Raw genomic sequence first — 12,156 nt, 5'->3', positions numbered from 1 at the left:
GCGAGACCCTGAATGGTTCTGTCAAAGAGTCTCCATCTGAAACATTAAACCATCTTTTTTGTTTCAAATGTTGATGAACTATGTATTTCCAGGCACTTACTGTTGTTATTTCAGAATTATAGCATTCACAGTTTTTCTTTTAATCGCAGAAGTGTACAATATTGTTGACAAAACCAAAATAATTATTCTAATACGTAGAAAGACCCAACCTGTAAGGTTCTTGTGTGTAAATATTCAGTTGCTTTTCTCAATGTTTCAATCAAGGTGCTTAATTCCTGAATAATTGCATCCCTATTGAAAACAAAATACACAAGTAACATACTTCAAAAATTGTTTAAGCAACAATAAAGCTAACAGCATTTACATGCTGTAAAGATTGAACAGGTAAATAATTTGCATCCTCCATTTAAAGATTTAATTGTATAAAACAAATAAATGATTCAAGATGGAATACAGGCTACGTCTTATGCAGAGCAAAGTTCCTATGACTTGCTATAATAACGAAGGAAGAATAAATCATAAAGTCATTAATTAATTTTTTTTCTTTTATTATGCTCAGGAAAGCAATTTTCTCATATATTCGGCATTAAACATGCACACGCAAACAAAAAGATAGGCGCTAAACACACAGTAGATTCTGATTTAAGTAAAAAGCAGTTCTAAAATTAGCCCATTCAACCAAAAAAATGCTCTGGCCCTGAATATCCATGGAGGTTCTACTGATCTCCTTGGGATTGGCTAGAAACCTCGGGATACGATGTAAATAGCTGAGGCAACATGTGAATTTCTCCCCCACCAATTCGTGACTGAGAAAAATGTTGACCATCATCATTCCCTCTCCCTCCATCTCCTCCTCCTCTTTCTCTCACCACCCACCCCTCTCTTCTGCCTCCTCACCCTCATCCCCCCTCCCCCTCCCCTATTCTTTCCCTCCCTCTCTCATTCTCTCCTTTCATCTCTCCCCTACCCTCGTTCTCTCCCTAATCCTTACCTTCCCTCTCCATTCTGCCATCCCTCACCAAGCTTCCCCCCTCTTCTTCTCTTCCCGCTCTATTCTTCCACTTTCCCTCCCCAAACTTTCTCTTTCTTCTCTTCCCCTGCCCTGCCATTCTTACCACCCCCCTCTCCAAACTTTCATCTGTCCCCTAACCTCCCTCTCTCCCCCTTTCTCCCAACCCACCCTCCTTTCCAAAACCCCCTCCGCTACTCCTCTTCCTTCTTCTCCCCCTCCACTCTCTCCCATCCTCCTCTTCCTTTGTAGATTGGAATGACCTCATCAGTTTTATGCTGCAGCACAGAAATACCCAGCAATTAACATTGTTTTGCATCTGTAACGTAGTGTGATGTTTACGGTACAAGCTCGGTTTTTCCTAGATGACAGTGCTTTTTAATCCCAAGTTCTGCAATACAGTATTCTCAAAGAATATCCCCTGACTTGTCTGTCTAATGTATGGAACAATTTGAATATCTCGCTTATTCTATTACAGAAAGTCCCTGGTGTGGCTGTTGGAAGTGACATGAGACACTGTGCCTCAAATCATGAAGGGTTTTGAGACAGTAAATAAGGAGAAACTTTCCAGTCGCAAAAGGGTCGGAAACCAGAGAATATAGATTTAAGATAATTGGCAAAAGAACCAGAGGCGACATGAGGAAAAAAAATTTACGCAACGAGTTGTTATGATCTGGAATGCACTGCTGAAAGGGTGGTGGAAGCAGATACAATAGTAACTTTCAAAAGGAAATTAGATAAATACTTGGAGGGGAAACATTTGCATGGTAATGAGGAAAAAATAGGGATGTGGGATTAATTGGATAGCTCTTCCAAAGCGCCAGCACAGACTCAATAAGCTGAATGGCTTTCTTCTTTGCTGTATCATTCTATGATATATCATATGTTATACACATAGAATCATAGAAAGTTACAGCACAGAAGAAGGCCATTCGGCCCATCATGTCCGTGCCAGCCAAAAAAGAGCTATCCAGCTTAATCCCATTTTCCAGCATTTGGTCCATAGCCTTGCAGGTTACAGCACTTCAAGTGCACATCCAAATACTTTTTAAATGAGTTGAGGGTTTCTGCCTCTGCCACTCTTTCACACAGTGAGTTCCAGACCTCTAGCACCCTCGGGATGAAAAAATTTCTCCTCTAATCCTTCTACCAAATACTTTAAATCTATGCCCCCTGGCCTCTGACCCCTCTAAGGGAAATAGGTCCTCTCTATCCACTCTATCTAGTCAGGTCATAATTTTATATACCTCAATCAAATCTCCCCTCAGCCTCCTTTGTTCCAAAGAAAACAACCCCAGCCTATCCAATCTTTTCTCATAGCTGAAATTCTCTCGCCCTGGCAACATCCTCGTAAACCTCTTCTGTACCCTCTTTACTGCAATCACATCTTTCCTGTAATGTGGTGACCAGAACCGTACGCAGTACTCAAGCTGTGGCCTAACCAATGTTTTATACAGTTCTAGCATAACATCCCCTTTCTTATATTCTATGCTTGTGCTAATAAAGGAAAGTATCCCGTATTTAATCACCTTATCTACCTGTCCTGCTACCTTCAGGGATCTGTGGACATGCACTCCAAGGTCCCTTTGTTCCTCTACACCTCTCAGTATCCTCCCATTTATTGTGTACTCCCTTGCTTTGATTGTCCTCTCCAAATTCATTACCTCACACTTCTCTGGATTGAATTCCATTTGCCACTTTTTTGCCCACCTGACCAGTCCACTGATATCTTCCTGCAGTCTACAGCTTTCCTCCTCACTATCAACCACATGGCCAATTTTTGAATCATCTGCAAACTTCTTGATCAAACCCCCCACATTCAAGTCCAAATCATTAATATATACCACAAAAATCAAGGGACCTAGTACTGAGCTTTGCGGAACCCCACTGGAAACAGCCTTCCAGTCGCAAAAACACCCGTCAACCATTACCCTTTGCTTCCTGCCACTGAGCCAATTTTGGATCCAACTAGCCACTTTCCCTTGGATCCCATGGGCTTTTACTTTTTTGACCAGTCTGCCATGTGGGACCTTGTCAAAAGCCTTGCAAAATCCATGTACACTACATCAAACGAATTACCCTCATCAATCCTCCTTGTTACTTTATCAAAAAATGTAATCAAGTTAGTCAGACACGACCTTCCCTTAACATATCCATGCTGACTGTCCTTGATTAGCCCGTGCCTTTCTAAATGACGATTTATGCTGTCCCTCAGAATTCATTCCAATAATTTGCCCACCTCAGAGGTGACTGACTGGTCTATAATTACTCGGTCTATCTCTTTCTCTCTTTTTAAACAATGGTACAACATTAGCAGTCCCACAATCCTCTGGCACCACGTCTGTAGCCAGGGAGGATTGGAAAATGATGGTCAGAGCCTCTGCTATTTCCTCGCTTGCTTCTCTTAACAGCCTGGCATACATTTCATCCGGGCCTGGCGATTTATCTATTTTCAAAGATGCTAAACCGCTTAATACTTTCTCTCTCACTATGCTTATCCCATTGAATATTTCACACTCCTCCTCCTCAACTGCAATGTCTGCATCATCCCCCTCTTTTGTGAAGACAAACGCAAAGTATTCATTAAGAACCATACCCACATTTTCTGCCTCCACACATAGGTTATCTTTCCTTAGTTATCCTCTTGCTCTTTATGTATTTATAACATCTTTGGGTTTTCCTTAATTTTACTTGCCAATATTTTTTCATCCCCCTTTGCTTTCCTAATTTCTTTTTTAATTTCACACCTGCACTTTCTATACTCTTCTAGGCTTTATCTTGCCTGATCTTACCCTGTATGCTCCTTGTCATCTAGGGGGCTCCAGATTTGGCAGTCCCACCCTTTTTCTTTGTGGGAACATGTTTACTCTGAACCCCTTGAATCTCCCCCTTGAATGCCCCACACTGCTCTGACATTGATTTACCTTCAAGTAGCTGTTTCTAGTCCACTTTTGTTAAATCACTTATCTTAGTAAAATTGTCCTTTCCCCAATTTAGAACTTTTACTCTAATAATACTTTTACTCTATATCCCTAAATTTTGTTAAATACAGTATCAATGGAAAAAATACTTTCAGCATTGACTAACTGTGCACAAGTATCTGTATCATTTTATAAGAATAGTTTATGTAATAGGAAATTAATAGGAAATTATATCACAAATGTTTTTTTTACTTCTGAGCAATTAGTTCTTCAGCTGCTTTCAATTTCTGATTGTACTTCCTTTGAAGAGTGTCTTCTTGCTTTTTCTGATTTACAATCTCCACTTTTAACAGTCCAGTCAACTGCAAAAATTGAGAAAACATGCCAGTTCACTGCAGTGGTTAAAATCAAAATTCATTATCCTATTGAGTACAAATAGAAATGTAAATATGAAAGTATCTGATCCAAATTTTTTGGTAAAAAAAAATCTCGGAAATAAATATGAAATTATTCCGAAACTGCGGCCTAAATCCAAGCCTTCAACTCTATTTTCCAGCTTGCGGCTCTTTACTGTTTTCTGTCTGGACGACAGTGGATTCTCCCCTCTGGCGGCAGAGCCTTCAACTACCTTGATCTTGCTCTATGGAATTTTCTTTCAAAACTACTCGCCTTGCTTTATCTCTCATCACCTTTAAAAGCTTCTACACAACCCACCTCTTCGATCTTGCTTTTAGTCACTTTCCTCAATTCTTCTCACAGTTTCTGCTTGATGTACAAACTCACCCCCCTACAAAGCACCTTAGGATATTTTGCTACATTTAAGACACTATGGGCCCGAATTTAGCAGGCCTGCGGGTTCCCAGCGGGTGGTCCTCCGGGAGCGTGGTCAACACGCTCGGCGAAATTAGTGGGTTGCCCACGCGATCGTAGCAGGCAACCCACTAATAGGAATCAATTACCTGCTCCTCCGGGGTCCACGGCGCTGGCCTGCGCGTCGGTCGGGCTGCGCATGCGCAGTACGATCTGTCAGCTGGAGGCTCTCTAGTTAAAGGGGCAGTCCTCCACTGACAGATGCTGCAACCAATGGGACAAATTGCAGCATGGAGCAGCCCAGGGGGAAGGCTGTTCCCAGTTTAATGATGCCTCACCCCAGCTATCATCAGATGGGGTGAGGAGGAGGGGGAGGACACAGATCTTCCCCCCGGCGGGCGGGAGGAAGCTGCCTGCCTCTGCCACCAAGAAGGCCTGGCTCGAGGTGGCAGAGGGGGTCACCTGCGCCACCAACATATCGCCCACCTGCATACAGTGCAGGAGGCGCTGCAATGACCGCAGTAGGTCAGCCGCAGTGAGAACACGAAGTCTTTCCCCTACACTCCGTCTGCCACAACACTGCCCCCACCCCACATCTCCTTCGGCACCACCAACACTATTCTGTCACATCACCCTTCATACCCACTCACACCCCATCCTCATCTTACCTCCACCTACTCACCTCGCCAGTACTCACCCTGCCACTAGCACGCAACCCACTCCTCATACAATCTCATTGCTCCATCCCATACTCACCCTCTCGTGCATCTCCCTCACGGCCAACCTCACTCAACCTGCCACCACCTGTGCTGCAGCCACAGGGCATGCATCACATATGTGCAGTAGGCAGCGTAAGGCAAACGTCTCGTCAGCATGAAGGGGGTGCACAAGGGTGTCTGAGGGTTTGTCATGGGTGTTACCCATATTGAATTTCAGAGCAACAAACAGCACACATTATATTGACACCACCACTGCCATGTCTCCGCGAATCCTGTCCGTTGTGTCCAATAATGCCCGCTCCTGGGTATCACTATGAGGACCCACCACTGATGCCACCCATCGTGTTACTGCAGAGTAGGTGCAGGTGTATTTGCAGGGCTCGTCCGCGCAGACGACTGAGAGACATCGGCGGTGTAGCCGGCTGCACCCTGGAAGGATGCGGAGGAGAAGGTGTGGAGGGCAGTGGTGACTTTGCCAGCGACAGGTAAGCAGTTGGTGCTGGGGCCAGCCAGGAGCAGCTCGGCATGAAAGAGGATGCAGATCTCCACGACTACATGTCGAGCGAATCTGCGCCTCCCTCTGCACTGCTGCTCGGAGAGGTCCGGGGAGCTGCGCCTCGGTCTGTGGACCCTGTGGCGAGGGTAGTGCCCTCTGCGACGCGTCTCTCTCTGCGGTAGCCCTCCCTCCTGCTGTGCAGGTGTGCGTGCAACAACACCATGTTGGGGGGATCCACGTCTCTGCGGCGGACGGCGTGGACTGCGAGGCTGCTGGTGCTGGTCATGCTCTTCGTCCTCCGAGGGTCTCCACACACCACCCAACTGGCAGGTGTTGGTCTGAGGGGTTGTGCAGGGTAGGTGTGTGGTTCCTCGGACTGGGGCTGCGGTTTTGTGTCGGTCTGTCCTCTGGCTTGACGGGGGGTGGTGGAGGGCAGGGGTTGCCCTATGTGACGCGGTGGCCTCCTGCGTGGGTGAGGGCTCTCCCCCGTGGAGCGCACCTTGGCACCTGCCACAGGCTGCTGGCTGCAACACGCCTGGTTGGAGGGAGACTGTTTCCCCCAGTGTGGGAAACTCACTGCCTTGAACCTAAAATCCCACACTTCCTCTTTTGACAGCTGCTTCAGCTCATTAACTGACCACAACGAGCAAGGTAAGTACTCTCAAGTGGAACCCCGCTGGCTTTAATTGCCTGCGGGATTCCCACCAGCGGGGCTTGCGCGCGCAGCCCCGCACGTCAGCGCGGTACCCGGAAGTGGCCGGGATTTCATCGCGATCCGGTCACGTGACCGGAGATCGGGATTTTCGGGGCCACCCCGCTGGGAACCCGCCGGAAACACGATCCTAAAATCGAGCCCTATATAAGTGTAAGTTGTATTTTATAGTAGTTAACTTACATGAAGCTTTATTCATACAGAAGTAGGATACACATGTGTGAAAACTGCTTTACTGCCAGTAATATATGACATTTGTAACAAATTGTAATTTGTTTGGTTCAATTTTAATATTAGAATATAGACAGTAGTGGCTAGTCAGGATTAATTAAGAAGAGTTTTGAGCTGGCTATTACATTCTGTCATTTAAAGTAGGTCTTTGATTCAAATCTAATTAACTAATATTACTGTCCCTTTGTAAGCAAGATGTTTTCTGTAACATTGTAAGTGTGTAACTGATATTAATATTCTAACATTGTCATTAAAGATTTCATAACATTGTATTTTAAAAGGTTTTATTTCATGTTGGGACTTGCTGTGTCTGGAAATCTGTGACCAGCTGTATCCACCAAGTGTGCTAACCATCCTACCCAGGACAATGTATGTCCAGCAATACATTATCATTCAATAGTGTTTTTCATATTATATATTGTATTTAAGTGTAGAGTAAAGCATGAGGCATGATGTATTGTTCCTTTGATGTGCAATGTCTTAGAATCGGAGCTGATGTCTCTGCCATAGACGGCAAACCGCCCTGACCTCAGCAGCGCGAGGCCTAGGAGGTATCAACAACCGGGCCTCATCTGCATGGGCCTCATCTGCATAGGCCCCATCAGTCTCCTGTGGTTAGGAGATGGCTTGGGAGGTTGTGGGGGCAGGAAGCCTGGGGCAGATGTGGCTTAAACTTTCCTTGTGGGGCTCAGAGGAGCATCCTGCTCCTCCTGGCCCCACAAGGAAAGGGAGAAAAAGGAGAATCACTTACCTTTTTGGGCCTCTTTTGCCCTCAGATTTTCTTCCTGCTAGATTGGAATGGCTTCCCTTTTCAGGTCTCCAGCTAAAATAGCAGTCGGGTCCCTATGACGTTATTGGAGCCTGATCTGTATATTTAAAGAAGGATCCCACTGGCTTCCGCTGGGTGTCCCACTTGCCTGTTCAGAAGATTGGAAGACAGCGGCACCTTGGCAGTTAAGTACCACGGGCCATTTTAACTGCCCACCCGCCCGGTTTCCACCACACGCGCAGGGTTAAAATCAGCCATATAGTTCTTTTATCCACATATTGGAGAAGGAGAAAATATATATACAATACTTTCTAGAGATAGCCTTTAGTTTTGTGAGTTGGTACCCAGCCTAAGCTAATCAGGTTAAGTTTGATTGGCTGGTCCCTCTTGCTGTTGAAACATCAATGTATGCAAACTTGCAGATATTAAGAGTGGGTTTTGTTGCGGCCAGATTTCAGGAACAAATAACTCGCAACACCGCAAAGAAATTCAGTTCAAAAATTTCTTCAAATTAGAGATCACATTGGAAACCCTACCGAATCTTAAAAAGGAGAAATCCTAGAAATGCAAGAGTCTGTGCTGGAGTGAGAACTAGCATCTCCCTTTGCAAATGATTTACTGTGGACTTTATTCAATAAAACAGACACTTTGGGGGCGATTTTAACTCTTCCCTGATCGGCACGAACAGAGTGGGGGAGCAGTTTAAATGGAGCAGCTCCATTTGCCGCCAATTTGCGATTATAACGCCGTTGGCTTTGGTGGTGGATAAGTCTCCAGCCGGACCCCCTGGAAACCTCATTAATAAATGCGAATCAGGGTCCCATGACGTACACAGGACCCTGATGGAATTTTAACCAGCTCCTGAGTGGGTTGCTCGCCGCAGACATCCCACCAAATAAACCCGTCAGGAAACAGCGAGGCCTGCTAAAGTAAGTTATAAAAAAAGCTCAGCTGCCCCGGGCTCCCCCACTAGCCACAAGGGCCCTTGGAAAAATCCTTCTCCTCCCCTGGACATACCTTGCTGCAGGCAGCCTTCTGACAATGCCACCGCTGCTGCTGGAAATGGTCAAGCAGCTGATCGGTGGGATTCAAGTGAGGCCCAGCAGTTAGAATCTGCCAAGCCTTCAACTCACCCACCCACGCAGTACTGCCGACTGCTACGGCCAGCTTCCTACCAGGAGTTAAAATCGGCACTTTTATTTTCACATTCTCAAGAGAAAGATTCAAATGAGTAAACAAACACTTTTGGATTCTGAATACTTCATTTATATTCAATATTTGTACACTTTAGTACATAAGAACATAAGAAATAGGAGCAGGAGTAGGCCATACAGCCCCTTGAGCCTGCTCTGCCATTCATTAAGATCATGGCTGATCTTCCACTCTCCCGCTCTATTCCCATATCCCTTGATTCCCTTACTGTCCAAAAATCTATCGATCTTAGTCTTGAATATACTCAACGACTGAGCATCCACAGCCCTCTGGGGTAGAGAATTCCAAAGATTCACAATCCTCTGAGTGAAGAAATCTTTTCTCATCTCGGCCCTAAATGGCTGACCTCTTATCTTGAGACTATGACCCCTAGTTCTAAACTCTCCAGCCAGGGGAAACAGCCTCTCAGCATCTGCCTTGTCAAGCCCCTTAAGAATTTAATACGTTTCAATGAGATCATCTCTCATTCTTCTAAACTCCAGAGAGTATAGGCCCATTCTACTCAATCACTCCTCACAGGACAACCCTCTCATTCCAGAAATCAATCTAGTGAACCTTCGTTGCATCCCTTCTAAGGCAAGTATATCCTTCCTTAGGTAAGGAGACCAAAACTGTACACAGTACTCTAGGTGTGGTCTCACCAGAGCCCGATATAATTGCAGCAAGATCTCCTTACTCTTATATTTCAACCCCCTTGCAATAAAGGCCAATATGCCATTTGCCTTCTTAATTGCTTGCTGCACCTGCATGTGAACTTTCTGTGATTTGTGTACAAGGACAGCCAAATCCCTCTGACTACCAACATTACTTAGTCTCTCACCTTTTAAAAAATATTCTGCTTTTCTATTCTTCCTACCAAAGTGGATAATTTCACATTTCCCCACATTATACTCCATATGCCACCTTCTTGCCCACTCAACCTGTCTATATCCCTTTGCAGGCTCTTTGCGTCCTCCTCACAGCTTATTTTCCCACCTAGCTTTGTATCATCAGCGGAGTTACATTTGCTACTTCCAATCCATGGGGACCGTTCTAGAATCTAGGGAATTCTGGAAGATCAAAACCAATGCATCCACTTTCTCTGCAACCACTTCTTTTAAAAGCCTAGGATTAAGCTAATTCTTTAGTACTAGCATAACTTTAATGCTTCTCTTGCATTTATTAAATTGGAAATAAATATTGGAATGATCTTTTCCTGTAATTGCTTTGATCTGTGTGGTGATATTCCATTACAAAGGAGATTGAAAATGTAGTGTGAATCTACATAAAAAGTCCAGGACTGAATTTAACATAATTGGGTTAATCGGGAAAACTCATCTTCTTATGTACAACCAAAAGCAAAATACTGCAGATGCTGGAAATCTGAAATAAAAACAGAAAATGCTGGAGAAGCTCAGGCAACATCTGTGGAGAACGAAACAGAGTTAATGTTTTAGGTCAAAAACCTTTTGTCAGATGCTGCCTGACTTGCTGAGCTTCTCCAGCATTTTCTGTTTTTATTTCTATGTACAACCGTTGAATGAGAAAACGATACTTTAAGAGCCCAAGCAATAACTAGGATATAAAATTATTACAAATTAACCTGGTTCTTTTTTAAAGCTACTTTCAATATTTTGTATAAAGAAAATACTATACATAGATTCCTAGAAGTTATAATACAGAAACAGGCCATTCAGCCAAACCAGTCCATGTTGGCGTTTAACCTTAACTAGTTAATCAAACAATATGGAGAAAGAGTTGTTGTTTTACAAATACATTGTTAAAAATGAATATCTACTTAAAAATATGTCCCAACTGCGTAGGCATCACGCGATAATGGAAGAGGCAAAGCCGGCAAAATGGCCATGTGACAATATAATAATATATAGCTAGGGGAATTGGGGTATTAAAAAAAGCAAGGTGATATATACACCTGAATTGGGTAATACATCTGTAAATCTTATTCTTTCAGCCTTATAATGATTGAAGCAATTTTAATTGTACATTCACATGCCAAACATTGTTTAATGGAGATAAATGTGAAGCAATATATTTTGGGAACAATAACACAGAATCGAAATATACCCTAAATGATAATATTTTCCAATGCAGTGCAGAATCAAAGAGATCTAATGGTACTAATACCTAGGTCTTAAAAAGGGGAACTGTAGAAGCAAAAAACATTATGAAACAGGTAAACAGGATTTTGGTTTACATATCTAGAGGTGTGTCTGGCCAGATGTCAGAGGAAGAGGTCAAGCTACTTAATTCAAATATATGCATCTTGTACATTTTATTTGTATATGTATTTGATTGGCAGATCAAGGGATCTATTTTTAAATTTTGTTGATACAATTGTTTCTTGGACTGTATTGTTGAAATTGGAAGCCATCAGAGAGAGATAGATAGGCAAGAAAGACTCATTGGATGGTCAGCAACTAAATACCACAGAAAAGTTAATATTTAGGGACCTTGGGGCTAAGGACGGGTGGGTTGGAGGCAGGTGGGAAGGTAAAAATTGTAAAAATGTCAAACCCGACCCCACTCCTCCTCCGACCCGCCCACTGCTGGTTTTAGTGGAGGTGGGTCGGGCAACCAACCCGCTCTCAGGAGACGGGTCAGTAAAATCTTTTAAGGAGGCTGTGTGCCTCCATTTTAACAGCATACTTTGTTTTTAGCTCATGGAGGCCACGATTCCCGGGGCTTGGGAATCCTGGCAGGCAAAAGGAGGCGAGAAGGGCCGGATCGATTGGATAAGTGCCTTTATTGCTTGTGGGCCAGGAGGAGCAGGAGTGTTTCCTCCAGACCAAACAAGCTTACTTGCCGTGATCGGACCCCTGCCTTTCAATCTGGCTGGCTGTCGCGCGGGAAACGTATTGAGAAAATTTAGAAGACGTCCTACAGTTAAATTCTGCAGGACGTCTGGGAAACCCATCCTTCTGGGTTTCCATTCCGGAAATTCCTCCCCCTGCTCTCTTCACAGCCCCGAATAAATATCAGGGCCCTTGTGTCCAGTCAGTTTAGCGCAGCACACGCAACTTGTTATTTTTTTTCTATCCGCTGAGGAGGGATAGATAAGCCTGTAACTACTATAAATCTATAGTGTGTCAATGGGTCCAAACATATTTTGAATAATAAACCCAAAAATTTAACAAGGGACATTGGAAGCAATGATGAATCTGATCAAGCCACTGGTTAAGCCATATGAGGAGTATTGTGCATAGTTCAGGGTACCCCATTATAGAAAGGACATCAAAGCCATAGAAATGGTGCAACAGTACAGTCACTAGGATAATAC

At 44.1% G+C, this 12,156-nt stretch overlaps 1 protein-coding gene across 2 annotated transcripts in view; it reads right to left on the bottom strand.

Annotated features, from left to right (window-relative positions):
* The window catches only part of ccdc175 (coiled-coil domain containing 175), a 95,050-nt gene that overhangs the window by 63,971 nt on the left and 18,923 nt on the right, over nt 1–12,156 (bottom strand). For both annotated transcript variants that reach the window (XM_067991517.1, XM_067991518.1), the window contains exons 7-8: nt 4,183–4,292; nt 210–291 (exon numbers count right to left, since the gene is read on the bottom strand). In XM_067991517.1, coding sequence (XP_067847618.1) covers nt 210–291; nt 4,183–4,292 — 192 coding nt within the window. The remainder of the gene's footprint in view (nt 1–209; nt 292–4,182; nt 4,293–12,156) is intronic.

The sequence above is a fragment of the Heptranchias perlo genome, chromosome 10 (genome assembly GCF_035084215.1).
Source record: "Heptranchias perlo isolate sHepPer1 chromosome 10, sHepPer1.hap1, whole genome shotgun sequence".
NCBI lineage: Eukaryota > Metazoa > Chordata > Chondrichthyes > Hexanchiformes > Hexanchidae > Heptranchias > Heptranchias perlo.
This window is presented reverse-complemented; position numbering and strand designations above follow the sequence as displayed.